Below are 24,532 nucleotides of genomic sequence, written 5' to 3' on the forward strand. Positions count from 1 at the left end.
GCATATTCCACAAATACAAGCCTATAATAACCATTCCCACAAAAACAGATAATTAACCAAATAAATCAGAAAGCTAACTAAACTAACTCAAAATCACATAATTAACTACCCAAAATCAGATAACTAACTACAAAATCACAATGATTTTCAAACATTTTCCCCCAAAAAAAATACACATTTCTACAACACACATGATATACCAAACCAGTACAGCAACATAACTAGTCAAAAATCAATTATGTAAGCTTTAAAACTTTAACAAAAAAAAAAAAAAAACAAACAAATTGGCAAGAAAACACTAATACAGCAACAATTTAGCAACAAACACTAATTTAAAGGGACTAACAAATCAAAGATTCAACCTCGTTAATTGACTTAGCCAATCACTCAATCGCAAATTCACTACGCATACTCGAACAAAATTGACCCAAAAATCAGCTTCAGCTCAAGCAATCCACTTCACCTTCAATCGCAAAAATTAAATTTGTAACCCTAAACGTGCAAAAAATACTGCATATCAACATTAAAATTCCCCAAACAAATACCAACTCATGCTTGAATTGATAAAACATACCTGATTCGGAAAGCTAACAATTGTTCTTCACAATTGAATTGCGAGGAGAAGTACTGCACAAGGAGAAGACATTGATGATAGCGAGGAAGAGCGCATAATGTGTTGAATTAGCCTTTCATTTCGTGGTTAAAGTGTTCAACGTGACACTGTTGACACAACGGAGTTAACAATACCCAAATACACTCACTTTATATAAAGATACAACTTGAAATACAACCGGGCCCCACAAATACACTAACTTCGTATTTTTTCCTCGTGCTATACATAGCACGGTGCTGGGAAGAGAATTAGCCCTTGTCCCACCGCTTTTATCCCCCTAAACAAACACCCTCCTAGAGTATTACAGCCTTGGAGAGTTGGAGACGCATTTGTTATTGAACTTGGCGTGATTCGACTTCGGTAAAATCTTTCCCTGTTTCCCCTCTTTCGTCAATTACAGGTAATTTGTGAAGAAGCATATTCTTTCAAAAAAAAAAAAAAAAAAAAAATGGAGGGCGGCGAAGAGTTGAGCATCGAAGAACTTACTTCGAACATCTCTACCTACAAAGAGCAACTGCAGCAAGTAAATTCTTTTTCCAATTACTATGTTGTATAATTATTAATTATATTTTGCGATTTAGGGTTCATTGTAATTCGATTACCTGATTGTTGTGTTGTTGTTGGGATCAAATTAGGGTTGATATGTTAGTTTAGTGTAGTTAATTCAATTTATCCTAATTGATGAGAGTGAATTGATTTATTGTGTATTGTAATTTTGGTTTCTATATGAACTATAATTGGGCATCAAATTTCAAGCTATCTCTTTTGTATAATTGGAGGGTTTTATATATTGGAATTACCAATGCCGGAATTAAATAGAAGATGATTTTCGTTGGACTTATAATTGAGGAATTTTGTTGTAAGCTTTTGTTGGAAACATTGATGACTTGCCTGTATGTCTTATGACTATAGTTGTAAATCTGTTTATTGCATTAGCAGGAGTGATAAGTAAGAGTTTTTGAAATTGTTGTTGGTGTTTCAAATCGTTTGTGGCTGAGCTTTCTGCTTCCATAGGCTAGAGAATCAAATATATTTTAGTTTGATTGTGAATTTCACGTCTTTTTATTAGTGTCTTCATATTAAAATCTGTTATGAATAACGCTGCATATTTGCGAAGTAGCTTCTTCCCAATTGGTGACATGGATAAGATAAGAGGCGTAGTATACAATGTAATTATTCAGCTTCTTAACTCTTAAGAAGCAACAGTCCTACAAATTTTAAAACTGTGGTAACCAAGGTTCTTAATTTCCGCTTTTTCTTGGGTAGCCATTGAGTTCATTTCGATTGACAAGTAATGGGGGTTTCATAGTTTGCATCATGATGAAATAAAATATTGAGTCTTACTTTGGTCTCTAATCTGGATGTTGCGTGCTTTAAATGATGAGTTCTGACGGTATATATGTTAGTTTAACTGCTTGTTCTTTTCGTCTTTAATTAATACTCCCTCCGGCCTCCCTTCCTTGATAATTGCCACACTTTACGTTTTGTCCTCAACTTTGACTATCAATATTTTTAATTTTATTAGTAAAAATAATGACTTGATATTTTAATAATATATATTAAGATAAATCCAACAACTTATTAGCCTTTTATTTTATATAATGGCAAAAATAGATGGTCAGAATTATACTATTATTTTCTACATTAATGCATGAGATTATTTTTTGATATATATTTTTCTTTGCAATGTCAGGTTAAATTGCTTTTGGAAAATGATCCAGGGAACTCTGAATATAAGGACATGGAAAAGGAACTTGAAGAGGTGATCATAACCCAAAACTTCTGTTGATATCTACCCAAACTCTCTCTCTCTCTCTCTCCTTTTGTTTTATTTGTGTTATTGGTGTATTTTAGTTTTGATAAAAATTATTTAAAGTTCTGTTGATGATATTTTAGATTTAGATTTTTCTTGTTTCAATTTTACTTTAATTGCTAGATTGAATTTTTATTGAATGAGGATTTCAATATTGTACTAGCCGTGGTATATTATTAACAGAGGAGTCTATTTTTTTGCAGCTGGTCTGCTACAGAATTTGGGGTATATTGGTAAAATGTGCTGGGCCTTATTTTTAAGGGATCTAATTTACCTTTGTGTTTATTCTCCTCTTTAAGCTTTTGATGGGTGTGAGAAATTAGAGAGGCTTATTGCAGACTTTTTTTTTTGGCAGGGCATTGGGTAGGTGTAGAGAAGAGGAATCATCATTTTAGTTAAGAATAGGTTTTAATTCTAAGGAAGAATAAATCTGTAATATAGTAATTTGATTTTTATTAGGTGGTTGGGTGTTATATATCTAGGGACCGAAGGGTATATTCTCTTTAATTTAATATTTTTTTTTGGCATGGTGTAGAAAAATACAATAGTAATGTGTAAAAGTTCTTGGAAGTTCATCCACATATTTCCATTTTTTGGTCAAGGTGGGTAATGAAGAGTAAATTGTTATTTTGTAAGGATTCGTCAAGTAGGAGGATTTTTTTCCCTCACATACTTCAACTCCATTTTTTTTAATGAGAGATGATGAGTGCTATTGTTTGAAATTTTATTAAAGGAGTTACTTTTAGTATTGTGAACTGTCACAGCTTATTTATCTGTCAGGCATCGGTGATTTGGTTTTTTTGTCTGATTCTAATGAGGAGAGTTTGGTTAGTTGATTCCTCTAGATCCTTTCCTTGTCATTTCTTTTATGCTATTAATAAACTCTAAATTCACAACTTTTCCCCTTCTAATTTAGCTAAAAGGATTAGGCACTTAAGTAGATGACTGATTTTATTTGGGTTTCAAGTTTGGAGGAAATGCAATACTTGTAATCTATCATAGATTTGGAGATAAATCAATTCTTTATCTACTTATGTGTGCTATGCCATGCCATTGTTGTAATAGGCCGGTAGGTCTTAAGGTTGCTGCGTTAGCTTTTCTGGCTCATTTGCACGTTGTTTGTATGAAATTAAGAAAGTGTCAGGGGCATAGTTGTGGCAAAATTCTATTTTGTTGCTATTAAATGGTTTCTTTGGTTGGAGAGGAACATTTTTGTTGTGGTTGGCAATTTTTGTGGGTTTCATTTATAGGATCTAGTGGTATTTTTAAGTTCTGTCTGGGTTCTTGCTCATGTGGTATTAATGCCAGTGTTCCTTTGTATTGTAATGTGAGATTGGAGATGATTTTTAAGTTATGGACTGTTGGTTCCCTTATTTATTTATTTATTTTTTATTTTATTTGTTTTATGATAGTTTTGATTTATATTCATATATATACTACCTGGTTTATTGATAATCAGGAAAGTCAAAATTATTAATGAGGAAGGGTGAAGGGATGGGCAAGATGCTAAGAAAGGAAAGTATGAAATAAAATGTGAATTTCTTCATTGTTTAATGTTAAAAACGGTTATTGTGGATCCAATGGTAGAAGCGAAAGTATACATACAATGACCGTACGTCCGTACAGATGTAGGACGGAAAATTTATTTTAATTTGTTAATAGATTGTAAAAGGGTATGGGCTTTAATTTATAATAGCGTTCTCTTTATACTCAAAATTCATTGTGTATTTTGATCAAGTTTTGAAATACGATGTAAGTATGTAATTCAACAAGTGACAAAAACAAGCTACTTATAGTTGGTTTTTTTCTTGTTGCTTGTTTTAAAGGTATTACTGTTTTTGATCTAGTGTGGCTCATATCATAATAATAGGCAGCTGTAATGGGAGTAGAGAAATGGCTAGAGATGTGTAGATTGTTAGAATTTCATCCAGATGCCCATCACTTCTATCTTGGTTTCTGTGCAGGTCTGCTATGTGTTGGATGTTTCACCTCTGCATACATCCTCATGATTTCAGTCTTTCAGGAGTTGACCCCGATTTTCTAAGTTCGGAATTTAACAGTTGTCTAGGCCTAAATTATATCTCTGTATAAATTTCTTATACTGAGTATACTTTATCTTTCAGGTGATTGCTCTGACCGAAGAGCTACTGGAAACTACGAAGCAAAATGAGAATTTTGTTTCTGCTATCAGCACAAATGCAAGTAAATCTGATACAGTGCAGGAATCAAATAGAATATCTCAGTATGAAATGGTAGTTCTCTCTCTCGCATGCACGCACAATCAATTTGAAGTTCCTCCACGAGACCAAAGGCTAAATAAAACAGTGTATACAATGTGACCAGAAAGTAATAACATACATAAAATAAAGCCCCTGATATTTAGAACATCCATTTAGTGCAAGAAAGACAAAACAATAATGTTCTGCAATAAAGACAGCTGCTTCACCAAGAACAGATACATGATTTATAGACATAACCATAAAGTTCTGCAATATCTGTATTCTGTAACATGTAGGATAAATGGTTTTCTTTTTTTATTTCTTGATCACTCCGGGTCATGCTTTATTGTTGCTCATTCCAAATTTCTATTGCTCTAGATCTAATTGTATCTGCACAATCTTCAGCTGTTTTTAGTATTACATCGTGCCTTGTGTTAATGCTGAAGGTGTCGCTTCTTCATTTTCAGGATTCCATAAACATGTTAGATAGAGAGGACAGGTTCCCTGTTGGGACAAAAATTCAAGCAGTTTGGAGTGAAGATGGAGAATGGTAAGAAGAGGCAGCATCATGTGTTAAGTAGGATATAATTGCTTTTGCTGTTTGTTTTACCCTTTGTTTCTGTGTTTGATTAGTTAAATGTTCAGGTATAATGCAACTGTTGAGGCTTGCACTCTGAATGGTTATTTTGTTCGCTTTGATGAATGGGGAAATAAGGAAGAGGTATTTTCCTGATTTGACTCTGAGAATTGTTCCTAGTTATGAATATGTTATGCTGTGATGCTTCTAATACGTCTCGTCATTATGGAATTCATGGCTTCTTGATGTGTCACTGTATTGAAGATCACTTGTTTATTTTTTGCAAAAAACATGATTTTCACCCCAGAAACTGGTCCTGTGCCCAATACTGCTTGGGGCCTCAAATTCATCATATGTATACAAGTTGTTGTAGAGATGATTTAATATAATCGTTGTGGTTCAGCAGTAAATGTGTAGCTTCAAGTTCTTGTAGGTGCATGATTCGATTCCCATTATTTTTTTTCCAGATTTTTTTTTTAATTTTTTTATTATTTTATTACTACCTCAAATAATTTTTATGTGCAACTTTGGGGTATTATTTGTGAGATATAAAATATTCCAAAGTTGCACATAAAAATTAACGGAGGTAGTATTTTTAATCAAAATCTATCCAAACTAAGGCCCCGTTCACTTCACTTTATTTTTGCTGAACTAAAATTATTTTTATTGAGTTGAAATTATTTTTAGTGAACTTAAATTATTTTTACTGAAATGAAATTAATTTTACTGAACTGAAATTATTTTTGCAAAACATGAAATTATTATTACTGATTTTCTATTATATTTCTTATTTAGGTTTATTGATTTTTACTTAACTGAACTTATTTTTACTAAAATGAAATTAATTTTATTGAACTGAAATTAATTTTAGCGAATATTATTTTTTAAGATGAAGTGAATAGGGCCTAAATAGTCAGTCATACATGTACTACTTATTTAAAGGCTTATGTGTGTAGTTACTTATTCAGCTTTAAATTAAAGCACTACTTTTTTAAAGGTTTAGATACTCTCTTCATTTGTTTAATGTGTGCTTTATTTTTCATTTTTGGATATTTTTTAATTAATTATTTCATTCCCATATTTTGGAAGATTTTAACAATCTTATAATACTTTCCTCCTAAATAATGTCCCCCGACTCAATTTCATTTTTTGAAAATATCCTTCTCTCTCTCACCCCTACAGTAACCTACTAATTCTTTTATGATTTTTTTTTTTTTTTCAACATATTTCCGTTAAATAATACTCTATCCTTCCCTTAATACATAGCCTCTTTAGGTTTTTGTGTGGAAATTAAGAAAGCTGTAAATTTTTTAAAACTAATGATTAAAAGTACATATGTGCATGTGGGGTTAGAGAGAGATAGAGAGAAAGAAAAAGTAATTGGTGTTAAAAGTACAAAAAAGTAAAAGAATAAAGATGACAACTCATCAAAAAGAGGGTAATAATGTAAAAAAAAAAAACATTTAAATAGAAAGAGGCATTGTATTTTGGTTTACCCAAAAAGGAAATGAGGCTTTGCATTGTGGGACGAAGGGAGTAACTTAAAAAAAATTCTATTTTTTTTTTTCTAAACCTTTGCGAAAGTCAAAGAGGAGCATTTATTAAAAACATAGAAGTATTAAACATCTCATTGAAAAGAGGACCTAAATTTATCTCAATTGCACAGGGCCTCCATGTAAGTTGGGACGACCCTGTCTAGAAATATGGTCTACGTTTATTTGTTTAGGTCCGGATGATGATTTTTTGAGACAGTATGTAATGATATTATTTAATTTTTGGGCCAGAGAGTGCAGCCAAGCACTAAGATATTTGTGGTGTTAAGAATAGATTAAACACAGTTTCATGTGGCTAGCCACACCGTGTGGATGGGGTTACTTGATCAGGGGTTACCCGGTAAGTGATTTGGTGTGTGTATCAGCCGGCCACACAGTGTGGCCTACCACACAGAAAACGCGTTGTAGATTAAATTGCATTCCTGGTGAAGAGTAGATGTGTTACAGTTAATGGGTTGCATACATCCCAGGCTGCAAATCAGTAGAGTTTTAGTTTGGTTGTTTGGATCGGAATATATATATTTGTATATGAGCTCCATTTAAATCTGCTTTTTGAGCTATGTTATTTGAACACTTAGTTTTAAAAGGCCGACCTGGTGCACCTCATAATTCAATACTCATATTCAGTTTATACTTTGACTTAAAACTTAAGAGCAAAACAACTTGAGCTTGAAATAGCATACTTGCAAATATTTGGCCAATATTTTGTTGTCCTCATAACTGGTGTGAGATGATTTACTTTAAATTCTTCAATATGCAACATTATAAACTGTAAATTTCAACCTTTTTTTCAAAGGCCTCAAACTACCTAGCTGCTTGGCTCATGAAATTAGTTTCTTAAAAGTTGATGTTATAAATGTAATAACTTATATTTTCGGTGAGATGGGCAAATAGAATTGGAAATGGTGCTTCCTTTCTTAACCAGTGATTTCAGTGAGATGGGCAAATAGAATTGGATATGGGCAAATTTCAACCTTATAGTTCCTGCTAGTGAATACCGCATGATTTATTGATTTCAATTCTCAGGTTGATCCTGCAAATGTCCGATTACTTCAAGGTGACGATGATGCAGGTGTTGATGCTTTATTAAAGGCAGAGAAGGAAGCAGAAGCTACTAAACAGGCCTTGAAACGAAAAATTGCACAAGCAGCTGCTGGTGACTTCCAGTCAAGAAGTTTACCGGCAAAACTTCGTATAAATCCTGATGACCCTGAAGACGTGGTGAGTATTGGATATGGTGTTTCCTTGCTTAACCAGTGCTATTTGTTTCTGCATTGCTTTTTTTAATTAGTTTTTTGGTGGGTCAAGGGTGCTCCCTAGCCGAGCTTACAATTTAGGCTAAGCTGCATAGTTTCATTTTGGTTATGATCTGGATAGAGTGTACGAAAGGCAACAACAACATAGCATTCTTAAAGAAAAGGCGGGAACTGAACTTCGGCCAAACTGGCTGATCAAGGGGCTTGCTCAGTATTGCGTGGATCAAAGATCAAACCCCCTCTGAATTGTAAACCAAATGGACCCCCTAAACACAATTGGGTCGAATATTTTAATTACAATTATCCAAAATTCCTTTCCCTCTATCTCGTTTAGCATGTCCCAATCTTTTGTACTATTCTCTAACTTTGATCACACGGTATACATGAATGCATCTCTCTCTTTATACCTATTAGCTCCGATAAACCACTTCTAGAAACCTAGATCTTTGTGAAACCATTAATGAAACATGTGTTGGCTTTTCCACAAACTTCCTTAACACTGCTTTGCGATGGCTTTAATCTTTTACCAGCTTCGCCAACAACCTTTCCCAACACTGTCATCTTAATACTTCCATACTTGAACTTTATAAGACTTTCCAAGGTTTCATGGTAGTTAAACCTCAAATCCTGGGTGTGTCATACGAATCTAATATTGTATTACATGACTATATTTTTTGTATATATTAATGAGAATATTTGGTCAATGCTTTTAAGTTTGACCTTGAATATGGAAACGAGTAATGTTATTCACTGTGATTCTCATTACACACATTGGTACATAAAAGGGAGTTCCTTCCATTGTTGATAAAAAAATTGTCTTTCGTCATTGGTATAACAATTGGCTCTATTTTTCAAAACTGATTATCGGAAACTTTAAACCTAAATCAATGTGGAAACACTAGTGTCTCTCTGTTTCATGTACTTTGTATTCTATTTATTAATCCACTCTTTATTAACCTTTAGGTAATGTGGACAGTAAACTTACCATTCTCAATTTGTAGTAGGTAGTGAACAATGTATGAAAAAGCTCTAGCCTCTAGGCACACTAAAGAGATAAAGGTACTAGACACTCCAGTTTGAGCACATAGTTTTATGGAAGAATGGAAGATTAATTGACTAGTAATTTTTTTGTGAAAGTTGGTAGTGGGTACTTTATTTACCGTAATTAATGGGTTTTGGAGACCATTACTTGGTGAGTGTTGATTTCCTTATTGTTTTCATAGCAGTACTCCAAAAAAGTATTACCCATACCTTTTCTTATTTAGGGTAAAAAAATAAAATAAAATAAAAGTAGAAGTGTGTTAGCTGGATAAGGTTGACCCTTAAGAAAGTGTGTCAACATAATTCATGATTAGATCATTTAATCCGTAGGTTCTCGAATCCTCCACTGAAATTGACGTTTCCAATAGAAGAAAGTGTCTCCAACTACCTTCTCCAACCTCTCCTTTGGGATCAAATAAATATCGGTACTCCAAATTCAGTGAGAGTTGAATAATTTTGAGCTTAAGAATAATGGATGCAATTTCATTTACACTATGTTTCAATACAAGGAAAGAGTGGAAAAATAAAAAAGAAGGGAAAGGGAGGGTGATAGTTTCTATTGTTTAGATAACATTTTTAGGGGTTGAGAATTTGAGATACATGGAGGGGAGGAAAATTTTCCATTGATTATTTAAGAATAAATTCTTTTTGAATTTTGAAAGATTGGAAGGAAAATAAATTATTCAAATTGAATTATCATGATAATACAATTTTAAACTTTCATTTTCTAAACAAATGCTACGTTTCTGCGCTGCTCTCGATTTTCCCCCCATATATATTCTCAGTTTTTCATCACAAATTGGAAACTTTGAAACTCCATCACGAATCAGAAACTTCGAAACTCTAACCCTACACTATGTTTGGATAATAATAGTGACGGGAAAAAGAGGGAAGGGAAAGGGAGGTGAGGAGAGGGAAACAAAGAGTGATGCATCCCTCGTCTTCTCTTCTCTTTCTTTCCGTTTCTCTCTATTTAAACATAGTGCTAATTTCCAATTTCATAACCTCAGCATCACTAGAATTCCCTCCTTTTCTCTTTATCCAAACATAGTGCTAGTTTCCAATTTTGTTGCTAACTTGAATTAATAGAATTTATTGATGAGAGTGCTACATTTCATTTGATAACTTGTGTTGATTTGTGCAGAAAGCAGCAAAACGTAAGAAGATACACTCATTTAAGTCAAAAGCTCGATTTGAGCAACTTGAGGTGACTCAGAACAAACGTCAAAATGCTTGGCAGCAATTTCAAAGTACAAAAGGCCGTGCGAAGAAGGTATTATATGACTTTTATTTGTTTTGGTTGCTTGTATCTCCCTGCTGCTGCCCCTTGTTGGAATTTGGGTTGTCTCAGTCTAGTCTTAGTCTTAGTCTGGCGGATCATCTAATGGGTCTGCTCAATTATCATCTATCTTTAATTATCTGTGTAACTCCACAAGTTGAACACTTGCCTCCTGCTGGTCTTTCACTATTGTGCTTCTATTATAAACCTAGAATAATCCAAATACTTGGCAGCAAGGTGCATAATGATTGTATGCTAAGTCTGCCTTGGTTTATTTTTGTAGTTTTTGATTGACTGGGGTGTAGTGGGGGTGGGGAGGACTGACAAAGTATAAAGTGATAGGGCTATCAGATTGGTTGAGCTAAAAAAAAGACCGGATTATCCTTTTCCTTTTTTCTTTGTGTTGAATCTTTCAGATTTAATTGTTCTCTTTCCTGCCAACTGGTTTTCATGCAATATATTTCATATAACTAGGGCGGCTCATGCACGATGCACGTGCCATAGCTAGCCTTATTCGTGGAGCTCTTTTAGTTTGAAATTATGTCAGAAATTTAGTTGCTAGCAGCATTAGAGAGAAAATATATAAACAAATATTTTTAGGGTATAAATGTCTATACACAATTATTATAAACTTAAAAAAAAAAGGGAAAATTGAGTTTATAAATCTCAACTTTGGGCGATTTACAATGAAAAATCCCAACTATGCATTATTTCTTAAAAGTCCCATCTTTAATACCCATCTTCTTTTAAAGATCCCAGATGACTGGTTGCCAAAAAGAAGGTTAACTCTTTTTTTTAAAATAAAAAATTTGCCACTTGTCAGAATTTTAGTGGTCCAAAAAATAAAATTAATTGTTTTTAAAAAAATCTGATTTATTCAAAAAAAAAAAAAAAAAACCAACCCAGCCCCCACCCCCACCCCGGAAAACAATCCAACCTCACCCCGCCGGAAAATCGGCCCGCACCCCCGAAAACCCCCTCCCCCACCGCCGGAAAACGGCGCCCACCCCTCCCCCTCCCTCGAAACCCACCCCTTTCCCTCCCCCTCACCCTTGCAAAACCCTCCCACCCTAAATCGGAAAACACCCCTCCCAAAACCCCCACCCTCGAAATTGCCCCCCCCCCTCCCTTCCCCCACCCTCCCGGTGGGTCGATTTCAGGGAGGTGGGCGATTTCGAGGGTGGAGGTTTTAGGAGGGGGTGTTTTCCGGTTTAGGGTGGGAGGGTTCCGCGGGGGTGGGGGAGGGGTGGGCGCCATTTTCTGGCAGCGGGGGAGGGGTTTTCGAGGGTAGGGGCCAATTTTCCGGTGGGGGTGGGGCAGGGGTAGGGTGTTTTCCTGGAAGGGGGTGGCAGCTGCTTTTATTATTATTGTTATTATTATTATTATTATTATTATTAGTTATTTTTTTAGTTTTTTAATTTTTTTGACCAATCCCGTGTTGACACGTGGATTGTAACTTGAAGTAAAAGATTTGGTGACTTGTTGGGATCTTTAAAAGAAAATGGGTATCAAAGTTGGGATTTTTGAGGGATAACGAATAATTGGGATTTTTCATAGTAAACCGCCCAAAGTTTGGGATTTTTAAACTCAAATTTTCCAAAAAAAAAAACTATAATTAATTAGGACAAATAAGTATATAAACACTTTTAAGGGTATGATTTCGCCACTGTTCATAAGAGTTTGTTTAAAATTTTTAAAATGTTAGGGATTTACTTTGTAGTAGATATTTTGTTCCCTCTTCCTATCACTTTGTTTTGTTGTATATTTATCAATTTTATTTGCCTTCATTGGCCAAGTGCAGTTACAAATGTGCATGTCCAGTGTCTTGAGGGGTGGGTACTAATTTGGTTCTCTTTTTGGCGACTAGGTTGGTTTCTTCTCAGGGCGCAAAAAAGAAAGCATTTTCAAGTCCCCTGAAGATCCACAAGGTAAGGTTGGAGTGACTGGAAGTGGAAAAGGCTTGACAGATTTTCAGAAACGGGAGAAGCACCTGCACCTCAAGGGAGCTAACATAGACAACGAAAATGGTGAAGCTGATGATTAAGCCTTTCATGGCTTTGTATTAAGCAACTTGTATTTATTAACCAGAGTATGAGTTAGGATTAGGCTCTTGATTAAAATACTTTCATTGTGTTATTTGCTCTTATAGGTAAAAGTTCCAACCTGTCCCACCCCCCCCCCCCCCACCCCCCCCCCCCCCCCCGCCTCTCTCTCTCTCCGATTCAATTTTATGTTACGTTGAAATGTAGCTATTACAGAGTATGACTTTTGGAATTTGTTTTCGCTTGTGTTGAATTTGGTATAAACTCCAATCTTTCTGTGTAACAACTCCTGCTCACTAATAATCATATTGAAGATGCATGAATGCTTGATGTTATACGCAATTTCTGCATATTATTCTTGAGGACAAGTTGCACTGCGTATGGTTTTAACTTTAGATTTGGCCCATAAAAACGGGTTTGTTTGACATTATTTTTTGTTTTCAGCTTTATGTTTTTTTTTTAAAAACAAGAAAGGGAAATTTTTTTGGGTGAACTTCAATTTTTTAATTTTCTAAGTGGTAAACTTTTTAATAAAGTATTATTAATGGTAAATTTTAATTAGCTTTACTAATGCATTGGTAACTGTTTAGGGTAATTTTACCTAGCCACGTGGTCCAATCAGAGGATGACACGTGTCAGCCTCAGGATGGCCCAAAGTGGACCAATCCTTGCTTGACACGTGTCACTCCAGAAAATAAGGGGAAAAGGCAGCCTTCAGGCCCAAATCCCGAGAAAGCCGCAAAACGGCGCAACCCACCAATGATTAGGGTTCAGTGACCTAATCAAGGGCACAAATCCCAAAGACCCTATAAATAGGGAGATGTCCCTCATTTTGAGGGCACGTTTTACCATTTATTACACTTGTATTCTCTCACATCAGAGAAACACCTGAGCTTGGAATCCGAGCAGATACCCACCTAAATTTCCGTCCTCTTTATTCCTTTTCAAGTTACTAACTTGACCGTCGGAGGCGGAGCTCCAATCACCCGGAGTCTCCGTTATTTTGCAGGTACAGCTCGGTCGGATCAGACTTCGTGTTGTAACTCTCCCGAGGGACAAAAACACCCAAAACATTTGGCGCCGTCTGTGGGGAGAGTACCTCGAAGATGGTTCAAGAGTCTGTACCACCTCCTAACCGTCTGGGCGAAGACCCAGAAGTCTTTACAGATCAGGAGGATGAGGATCCTCAGCTCGAAACCTTTACCGCCGAGGATGGCTCGCTCAGAATCAAGAGCATCCGGCCCAGAGATATTCTGGAGCGGGGTGCCTCCCAGGCGGGTCCAAGCCGACCCACTGGGCAGCCGGAAGGGGAAACCCAAACGGCCGCTGGATCAGCCCCTGTCACCCGAGACGAACTCATGAGATTCATGACAAGTTTCAAGGGTGAAATTAAAGAGCTGATCACCAAAAGCCGGGCTGGCCCAAGTAAAGGTTAGTCGGCGAAGAAGACTCCTCCAGAGAAGGGGAAGTCAGTCAGAGACCGGCAGCCCACTCCTCATCCAAAGGAGAAGGCAGCCGGGACCATTGATTGGTAAAAAATTCTCCTTCCTAGGAAGAACACCAATAACACTCGCCGGACTCAACAGCCGGTGAGAAGTAAAAAATCAACTCTTGATGCCCGGGAGATCATCAACCGGAAGAGAAACCAATCGCTGTCTGAGTCGGCTTCAACGTCGAACTTTCCAGACAGCTTCAACAACATTTCTGTAGGGAGTGCACCCTCCTTGCATGAGAGCCAGACAGGCGGTAATACCGTCCATTCTGGCCCTCACATGATTGGAGATGTACCGTATGTGCCTACTCAGGCTTACGGACAGTATCCTCCTCACTTCATGCAGCCGACCTTCTTTGGAGGTCAGGCGGCATATCCAAATGTCCAGCCATTGGACTGGCAGCTTCGTCTACTGCGTCTGGGTGAACAGCCTTCTGCGTTCACCTGGGAGATAACCGAGGCGGCTCAGCCGGCCAAGGTTAAGAATGTATTGGTTGGTACCTATGATGGTACCACCAATCCGGAAGACCACCTCATGGCTTACACCAACCTCATGTATCTGCAGGGGTTGGATGATGCCACTTGGTGTCGATGTTTCCCGGCTACATTGAAGGGCATTGCCCAACAATGGTTTGGTAATCTGCCAGCCGGGTCCATCGATAGTTTCAGGAAGCTCGCCTTCCTGTTTGCTTCCAACTTCTCAATGAACATCCCTGCTAAGAAAATAAGCCTTGATTTGAGCACTGTTAAGCAGGGAGAGAGAGAAGGGCTGCGCTCATATGTCAGGCGGTTCAATCTGATTAGAATTCAGATTCAGGGACTGTCTGATGAGGTAGCTTTTACAGACTTTTTCAAGGGTCTGAGAGACGGGTCGACCTTTAAGTTCGACCTAGTCAGAAAAGGGGCTTTCGCCTTACAGGCGGCCCTGAGGGAGGCGGAAAGCTACATTCAAGCTACCGACCTCTGCTCGCCTGGTAACTAGTCGGACTCCAAGAAGTCCGACAAACAGAAAGACAGCCGGTCTGCTCAGCCGGCCAAAAATAAAGAAGAGAGCAAGAAAAGAAAAGAAATCTGGGCGGTTAATGATTCTGACCAGCCGTCCCAGAAGAAAAAGAAAGAGTTTAAACCGTACGTCCCCAAGTACGAGTTTAATAAAGACTGCAACTCCATCCTCATGGAGGTAAAGGACCGGCTGTCCATTGAGAAGCCGAATCCTATGAAGAGTTCTGTCCAGTCACGGAACAAAAATAAATTCTGTCAGTTCCATGAGGAGGTCGACCATGACACCAACGACTGCTTCAGTCTTCAGCGGGCGTTGGACCGTCTTGCTGACAAAGGGCTGTTGAAGTCCTACATTTCTAAGTCCCCAGCCGGGGCAAAAAAGAAAAACAAGGGTCAGTCCTCCAAGACTACCCCCCAGCCTGCTAGTAGCTCGGATACCGATAAGGAGCCGGTATACACAATAGCAGGCGGGTTCTCCTGTGGTGGCCCTACCAACCGGGGCACCAAGAGCCATCTTCGAAATATGGACAAGGATGATGACGAGCAGGCGTCTGCAAGCACCTCCTTCCCAGACGTCTTGATCACTGAGAAGGATAGGGGCAGCGTCCGCTGTCCGCATGATGACCCGGTTGTCATTGAATGTAAGGTTGCCAACCAACTGGTTGGAAGAATCCTTATTGACACCGGCAGCTCATCAGACATCATCAGCCTCCGGTGCTTGCAAAAGCTGAAATACAACGTCAGCAGCATGCATCCGGTCACCCACCCCTTGGTTGGTTTTGGGGGTGGGATGGTCTACCCTGTCTGAAGAATTGACTTACCCATCCGGCTAGGAGAGAAGGGCCAAGGACGACATATTGTCGTCAGATTCTTGGTCGTTGAGGAGTTGACCGCCTACAACATTATCCTTGGCCGGCCGACCCTCAACGTAGCCAAGGCAGTAATCATCCCATCTCTCATGCTCATCAAGTATGAGAGGGATGACGTCACTGTTGGTTCCCTGAATGGGGATCAGAATACGGCCCGAGAGTGTTATCTCTCAGCCGTTAGAGACACTGTGGCCCCAGACGGCCAGGAACCAATAGACCTTGACAATGTCAAGGATGCCGACCCAGCGCCTGTCCCACCAGCAGCCGGGAAGAAAAGAAAGGCACCTCTGTTGGTGGAGGTGAAGAAAGAGAAAAAATAGCAATCACTGACCGGTGAACGGTCAGATGAGCTCCGCCCTCAACCGGCTGGTGAAAGCATTGATCTCGTTCTGGATGACAGCCGTCCAGAACGTACTGTAAAGGTTGGGACGGTTGCTCATGCTACTTTGGGTGCAAGCTTGCACCTTCTGCTGAAGGAATTCAAAGACATTTTTGCCTTTGAAGTGGAAGAGATGCCAGGCGTCAGCCCGGATCTCTCTGTCCACAAACTCGCCGTGGACCCCAAAAAGAAGCCCATCCGGCAAAAGAAAAGAAACCACGGTGAGGAAAGAAGTCAGGCGGCAGCTGCCGAAGTCAAAAAGCTGCTAGACGCCAGGTTCATTCGGCCTTGTAATTTTCCCGACTGGGTGGCCAATGTGGTCCTTGTTAAGAAACCGAATGAGACCTGGCGCATGTGTGTTGATTACACAGACCTCAACAAGGCGTGTCCAAAGGACAGTTACCCGCTTCTAAAGATCGACAGTCTGGTCGACTCTACAGCCGGTCACGCCTTGATGAGCTTTATGGATGCCTACTCCGGCTTCCATCAGATACCCCTGTGGAAGAAAGATCAAGAGAAGACGACCTTCGTCACTGATCAGGGGTTATTCTGTTATACTGTGATGCCGTTTGGCTTGAAAAATGCGCCTGCCACTTTCCAACGGATGATTAATACGGTCTTCATTAATCAGATTGGGAGGAATGTGGAGGCGTACATTGATGACATGATAGTCAAATCCAAGCTACAGACGGATCACCTTGCTGATCTCCGAGAAACATTCACCACCCTCGGGCGGCATAAGGTTATGTTAAATCCTAAGAAATGCGTCTTTGGTGTTGAGTCTGGGAAGTTTCTCGGATTCCTGATTGATCAAAGGGGGATAGAGGCTAACCCTGAAAAGATACAGGCGGTGATAGACATGAAGTCACCCCGTTCTGTCAAGGAAGTGCAGAGGCTCACCGGCTGTCTGGCTGCCTTGGGGAGGTTCCTCAGTCGGTCAGGCGACAAGTGCCTCTACTTCTTCCAAGCAATCAGGAAGAAGACCAGATTTGAATGGGGGGAGGATGCTGAGGCGGCATTCCAGAGGTTGAAAGAGCATTTACATTCTCTACCTAGGTTGGTCAGTCCTTTACCTAGGGAGACGTTGTACATGTACTTAGCCGTCTCAGATCATGCCCTCAGTGCCGTTCTCCTTGCTGAGCGAGACGGCGTGCAGCTCCCGGTTTACTTCATTAGCCATGTTCTTAAAAATGCTGAACTCCGGTATCCCATGGTTGAAAAATTTGGCCTTGCTCTGTATATGGCTTTCAAAAAATTGAAGCCCTACTTTCTGGCACACCCGGTGGTGATTTACACCGACCAGCCACTCAAGCGGCCAATTTCTACCTTGGACTCATCCGGGAGAATGTTGAAATGGGCTATTGAAATGCAAAGTCTTGAAATCACTTACAAACCAAGAAAGGCAGTGAAAGGTCAGGCGTTTGCCGACTTCATTGTTGAAATGACCCGTTCGGTGGCTCCGGATAATCTTGATCAGGTTTGGAAAGTGTATGTAGACTGGAGCTCTACTAAGAACGGCTGTGGTGCAGGCGTAATCTACGAGTCTCTTGAAGGGGACAGATTTGAGTATGCACTACGCTTCAAGTTTCAGGCCTCAAACAATGAGGCGGAATATGAAGCCCTGCTAGCCGGCATTCGCATGTGTAAGGCGGCAGGGGCCATGAAAATTGACGCCTACTCTGATTCCCAATTGGTTGTTAGCCAGTATGAGGGAAGCTATGAGGCTACCCATCCGGCTATGATCAAATATATTCAGGCAGTTAAAGAAGAGGCCGGGGCACTTGAGGAATTCCGACTGAATCAAGTGCCTAGGTCCGAAAACAACCAGGCGGATGCATTGTCAAAACTGGCGTCTTCCGCCTGCCATGATACGCCTCGGTCTGTCTTTTGGGAAGTTCTTGAAAAGAGAAGCATCTATGAAGATCCCATTGGAGTTCTGGACCGAAGCTCTACCTGGATGGATGGAATCCGGACTTATCTTTCAGACGGCACACTTCCTGATTCGCCACAAGAAGCAGCCGTCCTGAAGAAGCGAGCTGCAAGCTTCGAGTTGAAAAATGGAGAACTCTTCAAGGCGGGGTTTCTTAAGCCCCTGTTGAAGTGTGTCACCCCTGAAAAGGGGAAGGAGGTTCTCGAAGACTTGCACTCGGGATTCTGCGCCTCCCACATAGGCGGTAGGTCCCTAGCCGTCAGAGCCAGACGACATTACTTTTGGCCCACTCTGGAGGCAGACGCCAAGGAGTTGGTGAAGAAATGTGATAAGTGCCAAAAATTTGGCAAACTCATTCACCGTCCGGCTACTGATCTGACGGCCATCCACAGCCCAATCCCGTTTGCAAAATGGGGCATGGACATTCTAGGTCCTTACACGCCTGCTCCAGGCGGAAAGCGCTACATCTTGGTGGCTGTGGATTATTTCACCAAGTGGGTGGAGGCTGAGGCGGTTAAAAACATCAATACCTTAGACGTAATTTCCTTTATTTGGAAGAACATTATCACCCGGTATGGGGTACCTATGTCTATGGTGTTTGATAATGGTCCCCAGTTTGAAACGCCTCAGCTAAAAACCTGGTTGGGAGATCAGGGGATCTCAAGCTATTTTGCATCTGTTGGCCGGCCCCAAGAAAACGGCTAAGTTGAAGCCTTCAACAAACTCATCTCAGACGGCATTAAGAAGAAAATAGAAAGAGACGGTGGCATATGGGCAGAAGAGTTAATCCATGTCCTATGGGCCATCCGGACAACAGCAAAAGGGGCAACCGGTGAAACCCCATTTCTCATGGTTTACGGTGCTGAAGCCGTCTTGCCCATCGAACATTACGAGCCGACTCTCAGAGTCATGCTATATGATGAAGAGGCAAACTGGGAAGCAATGCGCCTGGCATTGGATTCACTCCCGGAACGCAGGGGCAATGCCGCCTTGCGTCATGAGATTTACCGTCTGAGAATGACTAGAGCCTACAACAAAAAAGTACACAAGCGTCCTTTGAAAGTTGACGACTTAGTGTTACGAAAAATGGAGGCAACCGGTAGGGAAAATGAGCTGGGAAAGCTAACCCCAAATTGGGAAGGCCCCTACCGGATCTATGAGGAAGTGAGAGACGGCACCTACCGCCTGGAAACTCCAAACGGCAGGCGCCTGCCTAGAACTTGGAATGTAGAAAATTTGAAAAAGTACTACTTCTGAGAATGTAAGTTTTTTCGTAAACAGTCAGTCAATTAATAAAGATTCAGACTTTGTTTGCAAAATTGTTTTGTTGCTTTTTGATTATCCGCCTGGGTAATTCTCAGACGGATTCTTCACTTACCTAACTAAGTTTGATACTTAGTTGGTTTGCTTGACCGCCTGGGTAATACTCAGATGGATCCTTTGTTTATTTACTTAAGTTTGATACTTGGTATGATTTAATAATTACCCATTCGTCTGGGTAATACCCAGACAAGCTTTTTGGTTTAACCAACTAAGTTCGACACTTAGTGTAAATTAACTGATTAAAAGCTAAGCACAAAAACGCTTGGTGGCTATACAACCGGTCCTAAACAAGACCAAAGGCTAAAATGGCCGGATGGTTGCTCATTTTATAAAATCGCCTGTCCAAACATGGACAAAGGCGTCCGGCGACACCCCTCCGGGTGCAATCGTCGCAGAGAACAGACTAATTGTCGGTTCTACGTACCCATGCAGACGACAAAAATTGAACGACCAAATTGGTCAACTCATAGCCGTCTGACCAAAATGACCTATGAAGAACGATAAAGTTTCCAGATACCGGATGCCCAGAGGCATCAGTCGGTCACCGGTTGAAGTTCTCACTCAGGTTATTTATTCTAAAAATTGCACTTCCCACCCCAATTGGGGCAAAAGAGTTGTTCAATGGCTACGGAATCTCTACCAAGACGGACAAACGCCGTCTGGGTAGTGATTGGAGCGCCTGTTGGTGTACGGCCGTGCACTTGGTTAAGGGCAATCACTACTGTGATTGATTGACTTACAAACATATCATGCTCTTTGCAGCATCAGACGTTTTCAAGTCAATCAACCAACTCCATTTGAAACCAATCACACAGCCGTCCAGGGGCAAGGACAGCCAGACTATTGATTAGTTAGGCAAAAAGTCGCCGCATGCCTTTTGATAAGTTAGGCAAAAATGAAAAATTAAAATTCAAAAAAATTGAAATTCAAACGCAACGCAAGATGATCAAAACCGACTCAGTCGGTGCATTTCATAAAGTCCACCCAACCAAACGGTTGTGGTGGAATAAAGTGTTAACCAGACCCCGTCCGGGAGAAATGAGAAATTGTTAATTAACCCGGCTCCTTAGCCGGTAAATACAAATGTACTCGGCACGCAGGCCGAAAAAAAAAAGTTTTGGCATACTGCCGTTGAATAAAAGAAAAACTAAAAAAGAGATTGGCATACTGCCGCTGAAAAGTCACTTCTGGCCTGCAGGCGGCTCCTCCTGGTCCTCTTCCTCACCGTCTGAGGGAATCTCTTGCGCTTCACCCGGACCAGGTAGCTGAGGCACGAGGGGCACATTGTTGGCGTTAACCCAGGCGTCGAAGGACTCAGGCTCTGGCTCACCTCTCTCCCTCAAGTACACCACGTCCTCGGCGTACCTGTGAGCCAGTGCCTAGACGCCATAATCCGCGTCTGGGTACAAGGCAGCCCAGGCGATCTTCATTCGGGCGTCATTGTCATCGTCACTCTCAGCAACTAGACGGTTTTGCTCCGCCTCCAGGGTTGCTGCAAAGTTTATCTGAGCCTGAGCAGCCTCCTTCTCCAGCTTCTCAACCTTGGTCGTCAGGTTGGTGTTCTCTTCAGAAACACCCTGAAGTGTGCCAAGGTCCGCCTGAGCCTTCTTGAGCTCCTCATTAGCCTTCTTGGCGCTCTCATCCGCCTTTTTCTGGGCCTCCTCCGCCTTCTTCTTGGCCGTCTCAGCATCACCTGCCCGCTGTTTGGCCGTCTCCAGATCCGCCTCCAGCTGCTGGATTCTAGACGCCTGTATCATTATGATTGCTTTAGTTTCAAGTTCATTTACGATAGTGGAGTGTAAAGCAATATTGTCAGCGTCTATGGCGGACTTCTTGGCCCTTTTTACCTCTTCCCGTTTGCGGGAATAAGGACGTTTGAGCCCGTCCACCCGCAGCATAGCCTGCAAAAAAGCAGGCGGTATAAGTATTGCAGGCGGGATAAAACACTTGAAAAAATAAAATTGAATTGACAAGTTTCTTACCTCAGCCAGAAGGGATAGAATGCGTTCAAGATTGAACGTCTCTATCCCAGGGATACTGTCTTTATCCCTCTTTCGGACGGCTTCCAACATGGCCTTGGCATGCTTCTGGACGTCTGGCCAGCGGGGAGATTGATCTGCACCACAATCAATACGTGATGAGTGCGAAACTAAGGCAGCACCTATTTGTTGCCGACCGTCTGAAGATGACGTCTGTTAAGAGTGGGATTTCACCCGCAAAGGCCACCCCAGCTCAAGCGGGGATTCAAAAGGGTTCTTACCTTTAGAGCCGGCCAAGCGGGAACCGCTTGCAGGCGTGGTGAACCCCGCGACTGCTGATAAGGGGTTGACGAGATCAAGGCACAAGCTGCCGCCTATCTTCTCGTTTCGCCCCGCTATCCGCATCCGCTGATGCCCGGCTGAGGCGCCTGGAGTTGACGCGGAGGTGGATTTTTTGATTTTGTTGAGAACGGCGGGGGTCTCCTCCCTAGCCCATTTGAGTTGTTTCTCAAACGACTTTCCAACCTTTCCTCCCTGCAAAAATAACCAAAGTTAAGGTTAGCATCTGGGAAAAATAATTTTAAAAGTTCAACTTATGAAAGGGTCAGGCGTTTGTTACCTTGGCTTTGACCTCAGCCGCAGCCTTTTCCGCAAGCGCCTTGCGGATGGCAGCAGAGGATCGCTTGGGGGTTTTCTCCGTCTGCAACATGTTCAATGCTTCTTCTGCAAAAAGAAGGAAATTGGTCAACATCATAAATTAATTTCGATAGAAAAATACTACAGACGGAAATAAACTCAGGCGCATACGTTTGGTAAACATGTGCCCTAGCTCGCAGGCGGCTAGGAAACACTCGTCCCTGAACCATGCGCTCTTGGGGATCCAGTTCTTGGGGACTTTTATTGTTTCCCCGGTTGACAAGGTCGCGTCTGTGAGGCCAAAAAAGTCTGCCTCAATGATCTCGTCAAAGTCTTCCTCTGGGATCCGGGGAAGAGCGCACTTCCAGTCCAACAAGTCGGGTTTCTTATTGTACAGACAGAATTCATAATTCTCCCGTCTGGTTGGAGCTGACATCAGGTAGAACCTATGCTTCCAACCGTCGAATTTCGAGACCTTGTCCAAGGTCATCATATATTGGGGCTTTGTGGTTAGAGTGTACCACGCCCTCCAGCCGCCTGGGCTTCTGCTAAGATAATGCATACTAGTAAAAGCCTCCCAGCCGGGGTTAAGCCCTTGGAACTCGCAGGCGACAACATACCCCAGAATGTTTGTCCAAGAGTTGGGGGTAAGTTGCCAGACTCCGAGGCCGTAGCCTCTCAAAATTGCCTTCAACGCCTGGTGAAGGGGAAAGCGGAGACCAGCCTTGAACGCCGCCTCATAGCAGCCAAAATAGCTGTTGGCGTTCTCTTGATCGTCCTCCCAGGCGACGGTGCCATTCTCAGGCGGCACCCGGATCCTATACCCGTCTCCTAGCGGGTGCATTTTAGTAAAATTCTTCAAGTTTTCCTCCATTTGGATCCGGTCCTTGGAGGAGACGTGGATGTTGAAGGGATCATCCTTCTCGTTCCACTTTTTCCTTTCTTCCTCCTCGCTATCCGGAAGCGGGGGTAAATCGTCACTGCTCTCACAGGTAGAGGCGGAGCTGTTGCTCTCCGTCTCCTCCTCACTTTGACTCAAGGGGGGCAGAGACGGCCTCGTCGCCGCCTTGGTCGCATTCCTCCAAGAAGGAATTAGCAGGAGTTGAAGGGGCGCGCGGAGGGGATCTCTTCAGAGCCATCTGGTCTCCCTGACCAGACGTTTCTCCCTCAGGCGTTAGGCCGCCTGAGCCTTCACTCTTGTAATTTGGATCAGTTGCCGTCTGCATTGTCCGAGCCATGGTGTCCTGCACAGACACATAACTGGTCGGAATCCAAGGCAAAGGGTGGTCCCAACACCCCGAGACGACACTCCCAGTCCTAGAATCAGCCGTCCCTGGTGACCGGCTGGACTCTAACCTAGGCTGTGCCGTGTGTGTTGGTGATGCATCCATTTATTGCAAGAAATATGTACAAGCGGTGAAAAAAGAAAAAGAGCTGAGAGAGACAGAGACAGTACCTTTGGATGTGATATCTGAAGGTAGGCGGGTCCGGCTGGGTTGATGGAGAACAAACTTTCTTACTTGCGTCTGACTCAAGCGGATGACTTCTGCTCTCTCAAAGTTTTCTCTCTATAAGATTTTTGTAAACGTACAAAATTATGAGGGTAAAACGACTATATATAGAGGGTAAATACGGGGGCATTTCCGTAATTTACTCGGAAGGTGAACGGTTACTCTTTAATGGTAAAATTACCGCCAACCGGAGCGTGACATGTGTCACAGATGCCACGTGGCGTGCCACGTCACATCTGTGAGGGGCAAATGTTTAGGGTAATTTTACCCCGCCACGTGGTCCAATCAGAGGATGACACGTGTCAGCCTCAGGATGGCCCAAAGTGGACCAATCCCTACTCGACACGTGTCACTCCAGAAAATAAGGGAAAAAGGCGGCCTTCAGGCCCAAATCCCGAGAAAGCCGCAAAACGGCGCAGCCCACCAATGATTAGGGTTCAGTGACCTAATCAAGGGCACAAATCCCAAAGACCCTATAAATAGGGAGATGTCCCTCATTTTGAGGGCACGTTTTACCATTTATTACACTTGCATCTTCTCACATCAGAGAAACACCTGAGCTTGGAATCCGAGCAGATACCCACCTAAATTTCCGTCCTCTTTATTCCTTTTCAAGTTACTAACTTGACCGTCGGAGGCGGAGCTCCAATCACCCGGAGTCTCCGTTATTTTGCAGGTACAGCTCGGCCGGATCAGACTTCGTGTTGTAACTCTCCCGAGGGACAAAAACACCCAAAACAATAACCTTAATGATGATTTTATGTAATTATTTGGCTAACTCTACTACTTAACTACAGTACTAATGACTAATATCACCTTAAAAAATTAGCTTTCCCTCCAAAATGAATTCCTTAATTCCCTCCTAAATGATTCCCCTAATTATCCTATTTATATGAACCCTAATTTACTAAAATCAATTCATTTCTCTCTTTGTGATCAGCAATTTCCCTCAATTTCAATGAGAAATTCTTGCTCTTTTACTGCTAGGAAGGCTATCACCATGGATTATAACATTGCG

At 41.4% G+C, this 24,532-nt stretch overlaps 1 protein-coding gene across 1 annotated transcript; it reads left to right on the top strand.

Moving 5' to 3' along the window:
* The first annotated feature begins 869 nt into the window (after positions 1-869).
* LOC145556055 (uncharacterized) lies at positions 870-12,728 on the top strand. The gene is made up of 8 exons (XM_081617738.1): positions 870-1,136; positions 2,307-2,375; positions 4,550-4,678; positions 5,113-5,195; positions 5,291-5,366; positions 7,802-7,996; positions 10,217-10,345; positions 12,219-12,728. The coding sequence occupies exons 1-8, from the start codon at positions 1,062-1,064 to the stop codon at positions 12,393-12,395; spliced, it is 933 nt and encodes a 310-aa protein (XP_081473864.1). The 5' UTR covers positions 870-1,061; the 3' UTR covers positions 12,396-12,728.
* The last annotated feature ends 11,804 nt before the right edge of the window (positions 12,729-24,532 follow it).

The sequence above is a fragment of the Chenopodium album genome, chromosome 1 (genome assembly GCF_948465745.1).
Source record: "Chenopodium album chromosome 1, dcCheAlbu1.1, whole genome shotgun sequence".
Taxonomy (NCBI): domain Eukaryota; kingdom Viridiplantae; phylum Streptophyta; class Magnoliopsida; order Caryophyllales; family Amaranthaceae; genus Chenopodium; species Chenopodium album.